At 45.7% G+C, this 21,290-nt stretch overlaps 1 protein-coding gene and 1 long non-coding RNA gene across 8 annotated transcripts in view; both read right to left on the reverse strand.

Moving 5' to 3' along the window:
* The window catches only part of LRRFIP1 (LRR binding FLII interacting protein 1), a 112,398-nt gene extending 105,928 nt beyond the window's left edge, over positions 1-6,470 (reverse strand). For 6 of the 7 annotated variants that reach the window (XM_027678072.1, XM_027678069.1, XM_027678068.1 and 3 more), the window contains exon 1: positions 6,297-6,422. In XM_027678072.1, coding sequence (XP_027533873.1) covers positions 6,297-6,386 — 90 coding nt within the window. In that variant the 5' untranslated portion in view covers positions 6,387-6,422. Of the gene's footprint in view, positions 1-6,296 lie in introns of all 7 variants that reach the window. The other variant, XM_027678070.1, reaches the window with a different exon arrangement.
* Positions 6,471-15,038: 8,568 nt separating this feature from the next.
* Positions 15,039-19,375, reverse strand: LOC113965080. The gene is made up of 3 exons (XR_003533427.1): positions 19,140-19,375; positions 17,389-17,505; positions 15,039-15,334 (listed from the first exon to the last, which is right to left on the reverse strand). It is a non-coding gene; the product is annotated as an uncharacterized LOC113965080 (long non-coding RNA).
* Between the last annotated feature and the right edge of the window lie 1,915 nt (positions 19,376-21,290).

A 21,290-nucleotide genomic window follows, 5' to 3' on the forward strand; every position in this document is an offset into this window, starting at 1 on the left:
CTACTGTAAGAGGTTATGCTACTCACAGGATGAAGTGGCACACAGCAGCTCCTCACCAGCAGGAATTTACCTTACAGCATCTTACTCTTAAGAGTTTAAAGCAAAATTAAAGATGCTGGGCTGGAATCTAGGGATCACAGTACCCTTGAGCTGCAGTGAGCTGTACCACAACTCACCCCAGCTACCCATGGCATGAAAGTCATGTTCACTAGGAATCGGCCAACACCAACTGCAAGACTCTACACCAAGCCTGCCCATATGGATGCATTTTAAATGTATTTTTGCCTAATACAATGTTCTAATTTCAATGCACATACCAGATATTTTTCCAGCATTAGCTGGGAAAGTTCTACAGACTATTTCTTGTTCCATAACTTAAATAAGGTGAAAAGAAAGGAGAGTGTCTTGGGAGCAGATGGTTACAGATGTCTTCCTACAAGAAGTCCTTAAGCACTTCCTTCATCTTTCCCATGTGATGAAGCCCAAAAATCAGCTATTTTTCTATTACATGCAAGACCAGCTACATCTCTGGTGGATTCAGAGGGATGAGCAAGAGCATAAGATATCGTGGAGCTTTCTCTGCTTCTGGCATTGAAATGACCATGCACCTTCCCTTCTCAGAAGCATCTCTGGCATTTAAAATAAATTCTCCAAGCCACCTTATAACTTCTCTGAAGGAAAATCTGGCTTGCTGCAGCTCCTTTGCTCCATCCCCCCCACACCATTCCAATGGGCAGCTTCTCCCCAAAAAGTATTTCAACACAAGCGAGACAACAGCTGATATTTCAGAGCTGCTATTTTAAGGATTGCCTACGAGTGCTTCTGTCTAGCTAGACAGATCCACTGCCTTGGCAACCTGCTGACTTGACAGGAGGGACAAATACCTTGCTTCACAAGCCCCAAATATTATGTGGATTATGCTCCTTGCAACCAAAGTATGAAAAAAAAAAATCTGAACAGCGTTGAAAGCCGTGCAAGTACATCTGAGCTCCAACTTCATTCAGCAACAGGCCTGGAAAAACATCCTTCTAGATGAGGTAATGATTAGTATTACATCCTGCAGCCAAGCTCAGCATCTGGGCTTGCAAAGAAAGAGGCTGGGCTTCCCATGTTGTTAATCCTACCAGTAGTCTCTTGCTTGACTGAAACAGGAATCACAGTTCCTAAACAGCTGTTTCCTCGGACAGCAAGAGAACAGCTGAAGAGGACTCGGGCCAGGCACGGACACAAAGGCAGGCAACTAATTATTTCAAGTTGCAATAGGCACACTGTGAGGCAGACTGTGCAGTGGGAAACAGGATTTTTATCTTGCTTCCCAAACCATCCAGAGCTGCTCCTTCACACATTTCTTTTGGAAAAGATTGTAAGTGATGCCAATGCCGTTTGTTGGATACATAGACATAAAACATTAGCAAAAAGGAGTGTTTGATGAAGAACATATTTGCTACATAAAATCATCTCAAATTTGGAACAATTCCCCACGCCCTACTGGCAAGCATCGCCTACAAAGTCCTCCTTCCTTCCTATATTTAGGTCAGCCGGGCTGAGTCAAGCCCTCCAAGAGCATCGCTTGCTTTCATAACTTTCTGTTCTAGAAGAGAGATTTACAGTCAGACATGCTTCTTCACATCATATGTTAACCTTCAGAAAGGCAGAAAGTAATACAATAAAAAAATAAGTCAAGTACTGGTGCTACATAAGCTAGACTGTTTCTAAGGGCTTCTCTTGGAATATTCATCTGGCTTACAAAAGCCTGTACACATCTGTAATGCCAAATACCGTTCAAAAAAGTTCCACCACTATAAAAGAGGAACACAGATCTTACACAGGCATTACCTCCTATATCCTTAGGGAACACACTGCTTTAAATGCTCTGGTTTGCATAACAGTTCAATAAAGTTTGAGTGGCTTGTGTTTGCATATATAAATATCCATTCTGCTTGGTTTAGCTTTGACTTTCACCAAATTGTTTCCATCTCTACATACGGAAGTCACTCAAAATTCTGTATAAACCAGAGATCTCTCCCCCAAATTATCCCCTCAATTAAAAAGATTTCACATTCAGTGATCACAGCATCTCTTCACTAGCCCCAAAACTCCAACTTAGGCTTTTGAAGTTCCTTAATACCTTCTTACTGTAATCATTATTTTGCTGGTTGGCTGGTTTCGCCTGCATTTTGAGCTTTTTCTAATCAGCAACGCGTTTTGCTCCTCACAAGAGTGTAACGTTCCAATTTTTGAATCACTAGGCATACAAGCTAATGCCCAAACTAAACACTTCAGTGAAACAACCAAAGTAGTGAACCATAAACTCATCATTGCTGTCATTGACAAAATAATACTTATGTACGTACAAGTACATAGGTGACAATTCTTCAAAGTGACATAAAAGGGTACAAAGAATGAAGACACAAATGTCATAACACTACTTTCTTTAACAATAAAAATAAATTATGTTGCTTGAATTACTAATTTCAAATTAATTACTAGCTAAAGAGTTCTACACGGTAAAATCATGGATGAAAAAGATTTCTAGCACAGGGATGACACAGGGCAGGATTGTTTTTTCTGAGCAGTATAACACACTTGTTTGCAAAACAGTGGCAAAACAAGGTGTCAATTACTTTTCTAATAAAAACAAGAAATTGACCTTCTCTTCCTCATTCAAGAAAACAAAAACCAGTAACTAATGTTACCTGCCTGTGAGAAAAATACCTCATTTACACAGATGGCAGTTCCTTGTTGGATTTGCAAAACTCCTTCTGCTCGCGTAACAATTATTACTGTAGTGGAAGTTAGCAAGAAAAATATTCCCCTAGGAACAGTGTCTCAAGTAATCATATCAAACCCATGTAATCCAAGCGGGAAGCCAGCTCCTGTAAGGTTCAGCAGCCCAGGATTCTGCCTTCCCGAACCACGCATGCACCAGCCCGACAGATGATTGCGCAGTACGCGGACGCGATTCCCGCTGGCTGTGCTGGCACAGACCTTGAAGAGTATCAAACTGCTAGATTTTGCAAACACTGTTGGCATGTACTCACCGAGGAACAAAACAGCCCAAAAGTTTCCATTGACCTAAACACAGAATAATCTACTGGCGTCAATGCAAGTCTGAAAGCGGAGAAGCCGATCATTGATCGGCTTCGCTGTCATCTGCAAGAGCTGACACCCGGGAAAAAACAAGCTCAGCAATACAAGCCAGGTGTGCGTACAGCAAATCCTGAGTGGCAGCTGCCTGTGGCTGTTAGAAACCCAGCACACCGTGTTCTCCTGTTAATTATATTTACATATTTGCCATTCAGTTAATTACCACGTCTGCCAGGAACTCCGCAGCCAGATTTAGCGGTACAGCACTGTGCCTTCTACCTCCCTTCTAATTAGGTCTAGACAAGGCTACATGCAGTTGATCCAGCTCAGAAATTGCCTCAAACATTAAAACTTACTACTGCTGATTAACACAACTAATACTGCTACTAAGCCCTTGTCACTATAATGTGCTTCACTCTTACAATTTCCTTCCGCTTGCTTAGTTACTTCCCCTCCAGACTGACCGCTCTTGCGTCCCACGGGGCGAGGGCTGCCCTCCTCACCACACCAGGCTCTCCTTCGGTCTACGCAAGACTGCACACACACAGCAAGACACGCCGGTTGCAAATTCAAAAAAAAAAAATCATGCTTCAAATGGCAGGAGTTTAAGAGTCCTTACAAGCCTTACTGTCTCCTTATAGAAGCACACAGTAGAGCAAGAAGGGTGGATTTCTCAAGATACCCTGACAATCACAAAATAAAACTGGAAAGTGTCAAAGTAGCACAATCTTTCTGGAGGGAAACCAAAAGGAGAGAAGATGTATGTATTTCAGCTCACTCCGAAGGATCCCAAGGTAAAAGCACCTCCATGGATCAGTCTGGTTTGGATGCTCTTTTAGGCTCCTATCTTAACATAGGAAAAATGAGATTCTAGGATCTGCAAATAACTTGCAAGCACCTCTGGCTTCTGGACACAAAGACCAAAGGAAAGAGAGGAGTGAAAACCTATGTGCAAACACAACACATCTATGTCCCAGCTTTGTCTGAACACCTGCGAGGAAGGCTGCAAGAGACCAAATGTCAGTAACCCTTACACCCTTCTTAACATAAAGACTATCAGCATCCCTATTAGGAAGGGACAAAAGGCTTAATCTACACTTTTTAAGAGTTTTAAGATCATACAGAAGCAATCATCTGGGATCCTTTGTGTGGAAAACAACAAAACCCAGAGACAGAGTAATGTAAATAGTTAAAACAATATGGGAAAATGCTGAACCTTGAACTTGGCAGTTCACAGTTTTAGCACTCAGGGGAAAAGATAAAAGACATGCTTGTGTTGGGCTTTTTGAGCAAATGGAGTTGTCCTTTAAACAAACCCCGGGAGAAGAAATAAACCCACAAAACACCACAATATTTGAGCCTCAAACCACTGCACAATGCAGTGAAAATCAGATCTAAGTTAAAGAAAAGAGAAAGTGAGAGAAAAATGTGCAACAAAGGACAACCTAGGCCCCCTGTTACAATGTTTTCCTTGATCAAATGACAGCACAGCCAGGACACAGTTATGGAATTTAAACTCTCACCCCAAAACAATTCTTAGGATATTATCATGACACAAACTCTAACAGACAGCACAATCACTCTTGCTATTTTATGTCCAGACAATGAGATATTCTTGTCTTCCTATCTCAAACTCCATCCCCAGGAACTTTCTCATCTTCTCATCAAACTGCCACAAAAATCTCCCTTCTGGAAGCACGCTATCTGAATCACTCACACAAAAATCAGTCTACTGCATGTGTTCCAGTGATGCTACAAACCACTTCAAAATGGTATACAAGAATAGTAAAGGCATTACTGATAACATGGTGCATGATGCTACAGCTAACTCAACCTACCAGGCAGTGCCACCAAAAATAAGCTACAAATTAGCATCCTTCTTTATCCTGCTGCAACTGTGATTCAGGAAAGGAAACCACAAGAGACTTAAATCTCTTCTAGAAGAGCGATTTATCTCACAACCCATCTTGGGGTCAGACCAACACCAGGTGAGGAGACTCACATAACCCATACTAGGGGAAGCAAATGGCCACCTTCAGCAGCAGCCAGCACTGGAGCAGCTTAGACACAGTGAATCATAGAATGGGTGGGGTTCAAACGGGCCTTAAAACTCATCTAGTTCCAATACCCTGCAATTGGCAGGGACACCTTCCACTAAACCAGGCTGCTCAGAGCGCCACCCACTCCCAGGGATGCAGCTTCCACAACTTCTCTGGGCAACTTGTGCCAGTGCCTCACCACTCTCACAGTCAAGAATTTCTTCCTGATATCCAATCTAAACTTACTCTCTGTCAGTGTGACGACATTTCCCCTTGTCCTGTCATTACATGCTCTCGTAAATAGTCTCTCTCTGTCTTTCTTGTAGGTTCTGTACTAGAGAACAACCCCAGAGCTGCTTATCCCGCTCTCAGGTTGGGGTTGCCCATCTCTCCTATCGGAAGACTGTGGGACAAAGGATGCAGAACAACCTGTGTCAGATTTAGTAAAGATAAAAACCAAACTCACATCATTCCGGTTACCACTGAACCAATGCAACTGCACCCAAGAAGAACAAGGAGGTAGCAAGCAGCCACCCATCAGCTGGGTTAACTGGTTAAAGTCACACTGAGCACAATGCAGTGTCTAGTGGCCAGCAACATAAATATACGTCAGTTTTCAAGTTAGAGGGTTCAATTATGCCTACACCCAGCATCAGCCTGCGGTATTCCAGTTTTATTTTTTCACTTCCATCTCTGGAAGTGCGTCAAGGCCAGGCTGCATGGGGCTTGCAGCAACCTGCTCTAGCGGAAGGTGTCCTTGCCCACGGCAGTGGTTTAGAACTAGATGATCTTTAAGGTCCCTTCCAACCCAAACCATTCTGCGACTCCATGATTTATAAGTATCCGTAACACACCCGAGCGGCCTATTTTCAATGGTTAACACCAGTCTCAGTGGTTCTCAGCAGCAGACGGTGGATGTCCCCTCCCAGAGGCGCTGGAGCGGGGGTGGCTCCGGCACCGCACGCCCTTCCCCGCACCGAGAGCCGGAGCGGTGCCCAGCAATGCTCACACAGACGGAGGGGAAAGCGGGTTTTTACCTCGCCCTTGAGCCGCCGCGGTGTCTGTGGCCGGGGGCGCCTGCGCGGCGCTCGGGGGAGTCCGGGGGGGAAAGAGAGGGGAGGGAGGAGGATGGAGAAGGGAGAAGGGGGGATGCCGCCTCCCGCCGCTCACCTCGCGGGCGATCTGGTTGAGCGCATCGTCCTCCGCCGTCAGGCGCTCCCGGTTCGGCAGCCGCTTTCTCCCGGCACCCTGCGTCCCCATGGCGGACCCGTCGGGACCGGAGCCGGACCGGCCCCGCTCCCCCGCAGCCCCGACCGACCCTCCCGCTCCCTCCACCACCTCCGCCGGCGCGCCCGTCACCGCCCCCCGCCCCGCGCATGCGCCGCCGCCCCCCGCCCTGAGGGGCAGGACAGGGCCGCCTCGGCCCCCCCTCCCCGCCCCCCGAAACCGGGATGCGGCGGCTCCCTGCGCGGTGCTTTCCCAGCCCCGCTAAAAAGGGGATTCACGGGGGCCCCTGCCCGCTGCCCTCACGCCCCCCTTCCCCAGAATCGGAGTCCAGAGGGGCCCTGCTCGCTGCCCTCATGCCCCTTCCTGCTCCCACAGCCCCACTCCTCCCTGGCGTCCCCGGACTCCCCGCCGAGCTGTAGGAAAGTCACAGCATCACAGAATCACAGAATGGGTCAGGTTGGAAGGGACCATAGCAGGTCCCATCTGGTCCAACCTCCCTGCTCAAGCAGGGTCAACCCACAGCACATGGCACAGGATTGTGTCCAGAGGGTTCTGGAATATCTCCAGCGAGGGAGACTCCACACCCTCTCTGGGCAATCTGTTCCAGCGTGCAGTCACTTGTACAAGAAAGAACTTCTTCCTCATGTTCAGGTGGAACTTCCTGGGCATCAGTTCCTGCCTGTTGCCTCTTGTGCTATTGCTGGGCATCACGGAGCAGAGCCTGGACCATCTTCTGACACCCTCCCTGCAGTTATTGTCAGACATGGATCCTCTCGAGGCTGAACAGGCTCAGCTCCCTCAGCCTTTCTTCATATGAGAGATGCTCCAGTCCCCCAGTCATCCTCGTTGCCCTCCACTGGATCCGCTCCATGTCTCTCCTGTACTGAGGAGCCCAGACTGGACACAGTAAATTTACCAGAAATCGTGTGAACGGGCATCAAAACCTCACCAGCAGCAAAGCTGGGGGGTTCCTCTGCCACAAATATGGGGGAAACAGGGTAGAAAAGTGTCTCCTTGTGCCCTGAACCCTCACACAGCCTCATAGTCCTGTGGGATCTCTTCAACAGTGAATTTTCCTATTATGTATAAGTGGACGTGATTAATTTTAGTGTCAAGTACATCAGTGCTTAATTAATTCACATTGACAAGGAAAATGTATTTTCTGGAATTCCTGTCACAGCCCTTACACCTTAATTTTCACACTGATTTCCTAAATACGAATTAAAAGTCTCTCAAGCTCACGATATTACACAGACAGAAAAAAAGGGCTACAAAACCCACCCACCCCCTTCTGACCAGAAAGCTGCATTTAATCTTTATGGCTTAATTTTAACCATTGATTTAAACTTGATAAAGGTAAAAGCCAACACCTGCCTTCTCAGTATATATTGGCAGTTTTCATGTACAACGCCTGAGATTTGGGTCATCCTCAAATTAACTGGGTAGAGGTATTGCATCAATGCTGCTCCTTGCAGCTGGGACTCTTTATCTTACAAGAAATAAATGATTTTTTTGTCAGCAGAAGTGGATGGATGAGTCCCTCACCTTGCTTGGGCATTAAAGTGTGCATCACATCCTCAGATTCGGCATCAAGTTTACTCTGATCCTACACAAGTGGGTAAAAAGGGACCTGCTCTGCAGTGCAACACTGGGGCCTTAAACTAAGCTCTCATCCCAGAGGCAAAGCCTTGCTGGGTCTGGTTTCCTTAGATATCCCTGAGGCTTCCCTTCTTCACCTCCCCAAGGCCTGGCTTAGCACTATCACCCTTTCAGGCTCTGCATAACTTCTTCCTTTAGCCCTTATCCTTGCATTTGCCCCTGCCCTTTGAGGAATTCCAGCCAGAGAGGCGGGGCAGAGCCTTATTTTTAGGTCCCTGTTACCCAGGGATTTCAGCCACCTGTGCAGCTGCATCACCGTATCCATGCAAGGAATTTCCCGTTCAGGGGTGCAGTAAGATTTGCATCAGTGCTGTTTGCCTGCCTGGCTGAAAGCCCTACAGAGGCTTGGCTGTATGGCCAACTGAGCCTTGGGCTAGGCAGTTTCTGTCCAAAAACCTACTACTGAGGGGACAAAGGGAAGGGGAGAGAGAAAGGGGAGAAAGAAATAGAGGGAAATAGAAATATGGGGGCAAAGGGGGGAAGAACGAGGAGAGAGGGAAGAAAGAAATAAAGAGAAATTTGGGGGAAAGGGGTGGAGAGAAGGGAAGAGAGGGGAAGAGAAATACAGGGGAAGGAGGAAGGAAATGGGTGGGAGAAAGGAGGGGGAAAGAAAGAAACAGAGGGAAAAAGAAATCCAGGGGAAAGGTGGGAAAGGGTGGGAAGAAGGGGGAGAAGAGAGGGAGGGGAATAAAGGGGGGAAAAGAAATGGGGGAAACAAACGGTGAAAGAAAATGAGGAAAGCAAAAAGGAGGAAAAAATAGAGGGAAAGAAATACGGGAAAAATGGGGGAAAGGAGGGGAAAGGGAGGAAGGGGGAAAGAAAGAGATGAGGAAGGGAAGGAGGGGAAGATGAAAAAAAGAATAAAGCAGAATTGGAAGAGAACAAGCTATTGGGTGACTGCAGTCAGATTTCAAATCACACATAGAATGTGTGCTGCAGTGTAAGAAATCCTTTTTTTCTCACATTCCAGATACACACAGTAATTTTTTTCTTTTAATATAGACCAAATAAGCCATATTGTTATAAAAATACTATACATACAGACTTTGTTCAGATAAATATGAAATAATGATTCAAAAAAACATTAGTTTTGGCTGCACTATGAAGTGCAGTGAGTGAAAATGAAATACTGAATGTACATTTCCTATTTTAACAAGCAACATGAAGTCAAAGCTCATTTTGTCTGAGAGTCATGAATGTGATTAATGATACTCAGACAACACTGAGTATCCCGTGCCAGTTTTAAAGGGCTCTATTTCAAGTGCACAGTACGTACCTCATTCTCCAGTGTCCTGTGTGCAAGGAGGCTGTTTTGTGCAGAGCACACCCTAAAGATACGATTTTCCACTCTTAAACAGAACTGTCTTGTAAAACCTCACTCTTGAGAATCAGAACAAGCAATCAGCTGTTAAAACTGGTGGTGGTGTACTCAACAGACCTCTTTTACATAATAAAATGGATGTTTTTATATTCTGTGCAGGAAAATGTGATTACATCTCTATTAGCAGCAAGCCCTGGGATAGGAGAATCCAGTGGCAAGGACGGTGTTAAAACTGTTAACTGATGGTGTTAAAAGAAAATGTTCCACTGTAAGGTCACAGCATCTGCCAAACCAGAAATGAAGCCTGACAGCTTTAACAAGATATCCATTAGTCCAAGGAGAGTGGAACGCTTGAAGACCTTGGAAAATCTATGCTTAGGAGGCAAATATTTTGTATTGTCAAGATACATGACAGGAGCAGAGCTCCATTAGCGCTGTAGTATTTTGCAAACATAACAGCAGTGTTATCCAGCAGGGTCTGTGGATTTATTAGTGGAAAAAAATTACATCACAGACAAGTATGTGTTGGCACTGAAATTCTGCATAAAAAAACCTATTGGTGCAACTAAAGGGCTTGTACTTTATTAGACCTTCTAAGGAGCCCAAGATGATCCTCTTCAGCAAATCAGACCTCCTGGGAAAAGCTCTCAGGTGCTGCCACCTTTGAACAGTGTCAAGACAGGGCTCAGGAGAGTGGTAGTGTCCATGCAGATTTAATCCAGATGAAATTCATTACTGTTGGATCATCTTTTCAAGTCAGCAGAGTCTCTATTTGCATCAGCAGAGCTCTGACCCTCTGGGAACCTTAATTAGCTTTGTCATGTCTAGCCTGGGGCTTGTAGTCACACAGCGAAGACATAACTGATAAGTGTCTTCCCAGGTGGTCCAGAAAAGAGATCCATGAGCTTGGGTTGACCAAGGAGAATACAGTCCATAAAGTTGTGAGCTTCCAAGCCTTTAGGGGGACTGGAAAAAAAAATATCCCAGAACAGCAGGAGACAATTATCTTGATCACTTTTACCAACAGCAACTTACATGCTATACTAAAGATGTGGGTATATTTCTGAAGAGAGCTTATTTGTTGCCTTCACCTTGCCAAAACCCCTCAATGACTTACTGGCCTCCTCTAGTCTCCTTAGCATGCCATGAGGGAGTTTTTCACCCATAAACTTTTCACAGGTCACTGAAGATGCCACTTTGAGGATCTCAGGGTCTCGCTATTGGATTGCTTTTAAGGCTGAGGAAGAATCTTCCTTTGGAGGGAGTTTTTCAAAGGTTAACCTTGGGGTTGATTTCATTTAGTATTTTCATCAGCACCCTGACACAAATAGGACAGCACTAATGAAATAAGCTGATGACATAGTGTTATGAAATGTCACCAAAAAAGGAGGATAAAGTCCTACAAGAGGTTAAGGACTGAGAAACAAGTGGAGTGAAATCAAGCAGGCAGCCAATACCATATCAAGAGCTAAATTCATTATCTCATCAGCTGTTAATAAGGGAAAAAGAGGAAGTTCTGGGGTCATAAACTGGTCACGGATTGGTTGTGTGCCACCATCACAACATAAACACCAAAAAAATTGCATTTAACATTAGAGCACTTCAGGAAAGGTCATTGCACAACCATCCACAAGACCTTACCTAAAATGGTGCCTGCAAGTCCGCCTTTCCATGCTAAAAAGAAACCAAATTTGAATAGCTGTGAAGAGAAAAGCTCCTAAGATAAGCAGCAGGAGGAGTTTACTGAGATGAGAAGGAGTTGGCTTGTCTGGCCAAAGGCAGAACAACTACGCCTTTTTTCTATAAACTCTGTTAGAGATAAGTGGGATGGGGATGATGCTATATAAAACTTGGAGCCAAGTTAGCACAAAAGCATACAGCTAAACAGGCCATATATAACTGTAGTCTGGAAATCAGGGGTTTCTTGCCAAATTTCTGGACATGCATCCAAAAGCTGTTTTCGGGTAGCCAGGGTGAAGTATGTTAAGTCTGTGGTAAGCACTATACTGAGAGTCTGTCTGCCTTAACAAGCACTAGTCCAAACACTGCAGGCTTTTCACCCTGCCAGTAAATCTACCACATGAATATCCATCACAGCTGACGCTCAACAACCCCAGAGAGGTTGTTCTGGTCCCATTGATGCTCCTGTTTGGAGAACATAAGCCAGCCTCCACCCAGACCGACACGTGCAAGCTCTGCATTACTGTGCCAGGCTGGGAACTTACCTGCAATGTGCAAACTATCACTGAACTCGTTGAAAACTACCCATCCCGGGTGAAAATGGGAACTCACTCAATGCAGCCTCTGCAGACCTAATCTAATTAGCAACAGACACACCATGGCTCAGAGTGTTTCAGTGCAAAGCAAAGTGAAGCCAACTCCACAGCAGCTGTGGTTGTGGGGAGCCAAACCCATCCCAGGCTGTTGAATAGCAACCAATTGCGGTGCCTGGCTCCCAAAGATGGATGGTCATGGTCTGCTGTTTGCTATCTGCGCTCCTATCCGCTATTCCTGGCCTGCCACAGCACTGCTCAGCTGCAAAATCTGGCTGTTTCACATCCTGTGGCTTCCCCTCTTGATGTGTAAAAAACTCTATATTTTAAGAAAGCTCCAGGCTGTCTTCAGAAGAAAATACGTCCTAGTCTCTTCTAATCTAAAACCACTCCTCATTCCCTACCTCAAGTGCTATAGGGATAAAAGCTATTCCAGACTGGGGGATGCTTGGGTAGTACAGTCCCTGCATCCCTGCCTTTTCTTCACAGGGCTTGGGCAGAAGGCAGGCAAGAGGTCAATATGCATATTTAATTTGGGAATACGGCCTCTGTATCTGTCAAAAAAATAGTCTGAACTAGTTAGTCCTTCAGTCAGACAAAATCGAGATGGCTTTGGCGAAAACAATGCATTACATCAGCTGAAGCAGCTGAGGAACTGGCTCTGCATCACTTTGGGATTAATATATCAAAGCATTCCTGCTGTCATTGTGCTGGTGTCCTCACCCCACTGACAGGGCATAGACATGAGAGTAAGGAATCACGTGGCCTTGCTACAAGGGCTTGATGCTGCCTGCTTGTTTAATTTTCCCCATTTTTTTTCTGCTCCATGCTGTGTGGCCTCATCCACTCCCATTCCAAATGTTGCAGAGTTAAGCTGAGCCACATTTTCCAATCAGGCTCTTCATATTTTCTTGAACTCCAATTGTTTTGGACTGGAGTAAAACATAGCCACAACACATGGTCTGAAAACAGCCAGTTGTTTGTAAAAGACCAAGTGCTTGCAGTAATTAGTCATACTGTTCTGTAAAATGCCATATGAACATGCTTTTGGAAGAGCTTATGGGAAACCACATCACAGTTAAAACTCCCTCAGCTGAAGCGGAAGAGGGGGAAGGAGGTGCTGTTTAGTGTCCCTGTGGAAATCTATCCAGACTCATCCAGAGCACAAGTCAGAGGCAAACTATCCCTTTTCTCGAGCACAGAAAACAGCGCTCTGCTTCTATCCCTCTTTCATGCTTGTCCGCTCACCTATTTTACAGCAAAATGAAAAATTGCCAGCTCTATTCTCAAGGAACAGTTCCAACCACTTGCCATCAGACAGAGGAGCACCTGTGTGATGTCTCATGGTTCTGCATTATGATCTGGAGCTGTGCATCGCTACCCCATCTCCTGCCACCTCTCTGGTCACCCACCTACAGAGAACAGCAGCAAACAGGCAGTGTCAGCTAACAATTCCTGGCTTACCTAAAATAAACCATGCTGGTGCTAAAGTATCTCAGATTCCAGCTGTGATAATCGCTCAGAGGGCAGGAAGGCAGGTCATTATAGTTTCCTGAAATAAAGAAGTTTGCCTAAACTGGTAAGTGGAAGATGATGCTGGTAACAAAACATCAGAGGAAACGGAGACAAAACATTTCAGATGTTACATGTGTTAGAGTTGGTGCATCTGATTTTAAATCATAACACATTTTTCTGGCATCCATAGCATTCCTGGTTTTCTGTGCACAGTGATTGATGAATGCCATGTGGGACTGACTCATCTACCCAGTGCTCTCTCTCTGCCCTCTGCCTCACTGTGCACCATCGGTTGCTGCAGCCCATCCCAGCCCTGCAGCAGGTACCATGCACTGCCATATTCCTGTAGGCTTTCCCACAGGATTAATTATAGACAGCACTAAAACCCTTCTGATCCTTCCTTGTAGGAATGTGAAGGAATTAGCCTCTCTATTCTCCATCTACAAAGAGACAAAACAGTCAGGCAAGTGTTGTCAAAGTCTCCAGTGTTTAGTTTTCCCTCCAAATGTAGCAACGATTAAAAGAAGATTTCCCCCCCACACACACACTAAGTTGCTGCAGAATCCTTTCATTTCAGATGCTGTAAAAACAACGAATAAACAAATAAATAGATAGATAAAGCACTGAATACCCCAAACTGGACAGAAAGCAAAATATGTGCTTGCATCTAGAAACCACCAAATTCCATAGCCAGCTCAATGGCTTGTCAAGGAGTGGGCTGGAAACAGATGCCAGAGTCAGGAGCAGAATGGCCTCAGCCACAAGCTTCTGCTTTTCCTTCCTTTTGCCTTCTGCCTTTCCCAGCTGTGCCTTTCCCTAAGGACAGCTACTCGATATAACTACTTATTGCAGGGTTCCCAGCCTTAAGCCATGTAGGGCTGGGCACTGTTAGAAGGAGGCACCTCCCCAGGGATTAACAGGCACCGCCTTTGTTGCCCAACTTCAATTTCTACAGACGTTTTCATCCTCTCTGACCTTGGAGCTGTGGTGGTAGAGGGGAAAGGCAGGAAAGACACTTCTCTGTGTGGCCTCTTTTGGGGAAGTTCCTAGTTTAAGTTTCCGAAACATCCGGAGCGCATTAGTGGTTCAACTCAACTAATTAGAAATTCCCAAAATAATTTTTAATATATTTTTCAATTATAAAAGGGGTTGCTCTAGGTAACAGCAGATAATGGTTCCACACCCCCCCCCTCCCCAAGGCATCTCTGTTCCTTCCAAGTTTATTGGCAACAGATGACTCATTTCACCTCTGCCTAAGCTTTACAACTCTTCCAGCAGCATCTGGCCCTAAACGAGGTTACTCAGGCTCATACTGATGAAATAATTTCTATTCTTGTGCCTTTACAGACCATGCCTGTAACAGCCAGTGCCTGAGACTAAAAACCAACTGAAAACCAGCCAAACGTTTAGACGTGAGCTGAAAAAAGCAAGAAGATGCTGTGGCCACCGGCCTGGTTGCAAAGCACAGAGAGGCAAAACTAAACTCATCATAAAATGCCCTGTGAAGTTGTCTAGGCTACACATCCTAAAGCTGGGTGGGGACTTCAGGAAAACTAAACTTATATTCACACCCACACGAACTTTCCACGTTTGTGCTAGACAGCATTGCTTAAATATTCCTCTTTCCAAGCACAGGCAAACGATTTGCAGTTGCATTTATTGCAACTGTCTCACAAACACAGAGAGATGAAATGCTTCTGAGGGAGATTACTGAGCTGGGAGCAACTTTAAGTTGTCAGGGAGCTTCTCCATAGCCCCTTCCTTGGAAAGGTATTGCCTACATCCATTTTTAGCCTGGTTTCCTAAGGGAACATATGTGATCACTCTGTGGGCCTGCACCAGTCCCAGACTAATAGCTTAAGCCAGCTGGCCAGTTGCCACCAAGCTTTTTTGGAGAGGTCAAGGTCCATTCCAAACGTGATATCCCCACTGGCAAAAGAAGCAGCACATGGAGCTCCTGGTAGACACCAGACCCTGCACGTGGAAGAGAGTGCTTAAGTGCTTTAATCATGTAAAATGCTGCAAAACCTGCACCTTGTTAGATAACGATGTCTTTTATTTCACAGAACCATTTCCGTCTTTTCCATACCCCTCAGGAGCCGGCTCTCCCTTTGAAGTCAGGTGCCCAACCCAGAGCCAAAGGTGTCCGCATCGCAGCTCCTCTGGCCAGGTGGGCTGGACTCGTGGAGGGGGATCCTTCTGGCCAAGGTCCACTGAGTAAAAGAGAACATGAAGTTTGAGATAACAAAATGTTCGATGCAGACATTTTTATTCGAGGAAGTCACACTTACCTTTCACAAAAGCTGCTCTTTACTTATTAGACATATGGCAAGAACCTCAGCACATCCCTATTCCTCAAGGCTATTTAATTGTGACCTGTCAAGTGTAATTTCAAAGGTGTAAGCAATCTCACCTGTCTCTTCAAGTGGTAGCAAGCAATGCTGTAGGGAAACCTTTCTTGTGGTTCACACTTGTATTCTTTATGTAAGTTAATGCCACTATACTTCAAATGTTTATTGTAGTCAGTAGTTATTTTCCCTCCTCAGTCTTTAACACATGCTAATGTTCACCACCACTTATCATCTGGGAGCTATTAATATTAAGCTTGTTTAATGTTTCCAGGCCAATCTCTGGAGTGTTTCAGTGATGTTAATAATTAATATAGGAAGACTAGCATGTTAGAAGCCTGAAGCAGTTCAGGGCAGGCTCACAGTTTCAAGCCACAGTGTAAATGATTTGTTCATCATTACAACTCCACCAATCCTTAAAATATTTCCTAAATCTTTATCAGTGTAACAGTGAGGACCCCAATCCTTTTTTCATTAGCAAAGGCACAACCCTTCCTCCTCTCAAAACTGACAAAATGATCTTTTAATGCTCCATTGCAGTGGTGACAAACCACGCCTATCTGATCACTATTGGGCTACCCTGGGTCTTCAGAAGTTCATCTTGCACCAGCTCATGACAGTACGGCACACACAGAAAAGAAGAAACAGCAAAGATCAAGACACTTAGAAAAAGCATTTCCATTCCAAGCCAGGCCTCTGTGATTTAACTCCTTACCCACGTTTTCTGTGAGAACCATCACGCAAACAAGGGATTGCACATTTTACAGCACAGTATGGCAAACAGTTTTGAGAGCATCACTTGTTGTGGCCTCTGAATGGGTCGATTACTTTGAATTTATTTTGTTTACCATGGTTTCAGATGTTCCTTTCTGAAACAAGCAGGCTTTTAAAAACAGAAGAGCCTCAGCTTATTTCTGAGGCTGCTGACAAATGCCAGGCTGGCTTGCTTAGCAAGAGGCAGTGTGTCCACCTGTCTTGAAGCTGGCCAGGGGCTCCTCAGACCAACACTCAGCATTTTGGAGCCCTGCTCAAAGGATCACAGTCAGAAGAGCTGCTCTGCAGGAGCCGATCAGACCACAGGTGGACTCTGATCAGAGAGCTCAGTTATAGCAACACCAACTAAACCAAAATAGTTCCATCCCAAAAGCAAGGCCTGCTATATATACTCACGCACAAGGGACTGGTTCCTTTTGAAGCTGATGGTGCAGAGGCAACTTGTCTGTCCTATGGCTGGTCCAGGAGCCAAAATCATTTAGGCAAGGTCACAACAAAAGCCACATTTCTATGACCATTGATTCTGGTCTCTACATACCCGTTGCCAGCTGTCTAAATCTGGCCATAACCTCAGCTCTGTCCAGCCAGAGCTCACAACAGACAGAGGGTTGGCTTTGCAACAGCATCAAGACCACGGCTGACGCTCTCAGAACGCCTGGCAATACAGAGGCAGCCCATCAGAACCTATATATAGAGCAGTTTGCAGCAGTGGGGGCTTTACATCAGGTCAGCAGTGGCCTGTGGCCACTGTAGGCTTTCAGCACAGCCCAGAGCCCTAAAGCCACCAGACCATGGCACAGGACAACAGCAGGATTCAGATGCTATCAAGTACACACCCCACACTTTCCAAAATGCCTGCTCACACACACTCATGCACTACAGATAATTTGCTTCTGAAAAAACAAATGAGGATTTCCACCTAGTGAGCTATGAGAGTGATATCTAGTGAGCTCATACTGCTTTAACACTGCTGCAGTGGCTTCAATCTGTGCAAGTGAAACTTTAAAGCATTTCTAGCAAACCCTAGCTCTGTGGTTTAAGCCAGAAAACTTTCACAAAGCCCTTCCAAGGTAAGTAACACTTTTTTTTTTTTTTGCTACTCCATGTCCCCCAGCAGCAGGAAGAGAAAAATAAAAAACAACAACTTGAAAAGCTGCTTGTGCTTTTGGACACGGTCTTCAGAGATCAAGAGGCAAGGCAGGCAACAGCATTTACTGTATAATCCAGGCAGCTGAAACACGCTCAGGTACCTGTGCCTGTTTCTGGTCAGAGCAAACAAATTCAGGAGTGAGGTCACAGCCACCTGTCCCTGCGTGAAACGGTGCAGCAGCACTGGGAGGTGAGCAGAAGACAAGAGCCTGGAGGTACCCAAGCAAGCAGCACAAGCAGTGCTCAGCTAAGCAGGGCTGCCAAGACCACAGCGTACTCTTGAAGCAGACTAAGAAATGAGTGTTCCAGATAAAAACTGACCCATCAGGAACAATTTCATGGTATTCAGAGATTTCAGAGGGCCAAAAATGCTAAAGCTGAGGCTAATTTCTGAGCAATACAAGGTCTAAGCACTGCTCCAGCAGTGTGGGAGCCTTGATGGAGACCAGGCCTCCCTCACTGGGCTGCCTGCACAGGGCACACCAGGGAGCACATGTAAACTATGAAGATGAGCCAAGGAGAGTGGGAGAAACAAGTCAGAGGAGAAAAAAATAAATCTTCCCACAGGTAGACAAGCGGCAAAGCTGAGGTTTCAGTCTCTGTTTTCATCTCAGGGTAGTGCCCTCATTACCAGACCCTGTTGCCTTTTCCACTCAACTGCTCTTCCTTAAGCAAGGGATGATTTAAAGTGCTCATGTGGATGCTTCCTCACAGCAGGCACAGTCAGGAAGAACCAACTGCTAGACAACCACTGGAAAAGAACCCTCTAGGAACTCCCAAACTGCTCCATAAAGATCTGTGTCCTTGTGCATCCTTTTACGCAGAGAAAGGGAGAAGGAGAGGCATCCTGCCCCAAGTTATACAGCAGGCAGAGCCAGAATACAAAATTATTGGAATTATTCTTCCATGTTTAATCTAGGAGTTTTATTTTGACCTGCTCTGGCATTCCTGTGCACCACTGACATGCCAACCTTTCCTTCACAGTTAAAAATCAAAGAAAAAGGCTGAGGTGGAGCAGTGCAGGAATGTCTGCAAGGAGGTTACAGGTGCTGAAGTGGTGCATTGCTGGGCTGGTGCATACCACTCCTGCAGCCAGGCCTGTCCTGCAAATTCTCATGACGTAATTACATCAGGCAAGCATAACATGAAATGCAATCCCTAGACCTCGGAAAAACAACCAGTGTCCAGTTTTTACCGGTAAAATTTATTTCAGGTGAGGAACCCTTCACTGCACAAGCACAGCTGAGCAAGGTGCACACCTAGCTTTGTGCAGGACTCTGCAGGTGCTCTACCCATCCAGTTTTGATGCAGATACAGTTTCTATTTGCAAAGTACTCCACACTGAAGGAGGTCTGACTCTAAGCATTCAGGACAGCAAGATATTCACATGCTGAAGAAGCAGGCAAGCAGACAGAGATGTTACACAAAAAAACATCTGGCTTTCTGACACCACAACAGTGTTTATCACGAAGGTTCAGCTCCTAGTTGTTTGGACAACAGGGCCCATCCAAAGAGAAGTGGTCTGTCCAGATGCACTTCTGGCAGGAGACCTCAGTCCGTATCTCCACTCACCTTCACTCACTGGTGTCTGTTTGGCTGCCCAGTTCTGAAATGAGACTGGGAAGAGGCATCCTTGTTGTCTTAAATGGTAGATGAGCTGTGCCCTCTAGTGGGGTCTGACACACAAGGACCTGGAGAAGAGCTTTCCAGGGGAAGATGACACAGCCCACACAAGGGACACACTCACCTGGACTCAGGAGGACTTCAAGGCATTTACACCAGCCAGGCCGTAGCACTTTGTTTGGGCATCTCATTCCCACCATCTTCTTTTGTAAAAGCCCTTCACAAAGACCCTGAGATCAGCTCAGTTGGTTAGATCATGGTGCCAATAACACCAAGGTCATGGTTTTGATCCCTGTGTGGGCTATTCACTTAAGAGTTGGGCTTGATGATCCTTGTGGGTCCCTTCCAACTCAGAATATTCTGTGAAAGGCATCTGAGATGTGTCATGTGCTCAGGCAGAGGAGACTGGTATGAAAATAACAGAGCACGAGATGAGTGCTTATTGCAGCAGCACAAACTGGTAATCAAGTTTCTCTTAGCACCAACAAAGCAGTCCTTTCATAAGGCTTCAAAGTCTTCCAGCCTTTTTTTTTTACTAAAAATTAGATGCTTAATTTAGGTGCATGATGCTACCATAGCTTGTAGGTCCAAACCAGTGGTAAAAGGGAACAGACTGCCTTTCAGCATCACTCATTGCTGTAGGCAAAGATTCTTGCTGCAGCAATCCCAGCCTAAGGGCTCCATGCCCCCGACCCTTCCAAAGTCCTGAAACACCTTCCTACCCCTGTGCTGTGCCAGGGAAACTGTGCACAGGGTCAAAGACTCGCACCAAACAACTGACTGATGCAAAGCCCTGGGAAAAAAAATAAGGCTTTAAGTCAGCTCATTTGGGAAACAAGTTATGGGAAAGGGAAGGGGGCACATTAAACTGCTTTGGGGCTGAAAAAATTTTATGAGCCTCAGACAATTTGGGTTTTCATAGGGTTTTTAGGAATCATCCTCAAAGGATCCTCAAATCCTCTTCTAGCCTCAGCAGAGCTGATGGGAAGGACCTGGGAAGGGAAACATTTTCCTTCCCTCTGGCAAAAGGGTAAAATCTCCTCTCAGGCTTGAGTATATCCACCTCAAGTTTTGCCGTGACAGTGTAAATCCATGCACACATTCCCAAATGAACGGAAACGCTCCAATTTTGCTTGCAGACCAAAACCTCTCATGGCGATTCCACATGGGCTCCTGTATGAAATCTGTGCAACTCTCAGGCATCTGTACTTGGCTTTTTACCATAGAAATGAGAAGAAATTGAGCCACAGTGCTCAGGCCTTGGAAGTCACAAGACACGCTTCTCATTTCAAAACTAGGCTGATATTGTTTTTAAGCTTTCTTGTAGGACTTCTGCTTTTCACCCTGCTCCCTATAACTATTAGGACTAGATTTTGTGAAGTCTGTTTTACTCCCAGACATCTTACTTGAAGGAAAGATACTGACTATGATGATGAGTGATAGAAATACAGAACTATCTTCATTTAGATATTTAATTATCATATCTTGCCATTTTCACTCCAGACCCGTTATCCCAATGCATAAACATGCTGTGATTTCTCTCTCAAGATATTGAAGATTTAACAAGAGTAGCCTTTTTCAAAACACTAAGACCCAGCTGCCTGGAGTAAGTAGCTATTATCTTAATTAACAGGCAGTAAAATGCTCAGTTTTTACTCACTTTGCACCTCCCAAGCTCAACAGCGGAAGCATTCTGCAAGACAAGTGGTTGTGTCTTCTCACACACAGTAAATCAGCCACGCTCCTGAAAACAATTCTACTTTGCAATCTCAAACCTAAGTTACCTGAGCCCATACCTGGCGCAAGACCAAAGCCAGGTCTAACGTGTGTCAGCAAAAATTGCTGTATTATAAAAACCTGGGGAAGGACAGATCTGTGTATGCCACGTCTCTGTCTGTGGTGGAGTCCAAGGTGCTTTTCCTCCCCATTCCCCTGATAACTAGGCTGGCCTTGGACCCTATGGCATGGGGAAAAACGCACTCACCCATTCATCCATGTGTCTGTCCTTCCACCCACCCACTGCCAGACCCCAGCGTGGGAAGTGGGGAGGGAAGGAGGTGGGGAGGGAGGGAGTGCAGGGGGCATGGCCACCGGCTCCGCTCCCTGTGACGGCAGCCTCGTGTTCTCGTCTTGCCTGGCTCCCAAACCTTAGACCTGGCGTCAGGTCTAAGGTTCGCTGATCTCCGGTCGCCTCTCACCTTTGACACCGCCCCCGGGTGCTTTCGCTCTCACCTTTGACACCGCCCCCGGGTGCTTTCGCTTTCACCTTTGACAC

The sequence above is a fragment of the Neopelma chrysocephalum genome, unplaced genomic scaffold (genome assembly GCF_003984885.1).
Source record: "Neopelma chrysocephalum unplaced genomic scaffold, ASM398488v2 Primary Assembly neopelma1_44, whole genome shotgun sequence".
Classification (NCBI taxonomy): domain Eukaryota; kingdom Metazoa; phylum Chordata; class Aves; order Passeriformes; family Pipridae; genus Neopelma; species Neopelma chrysocephalum.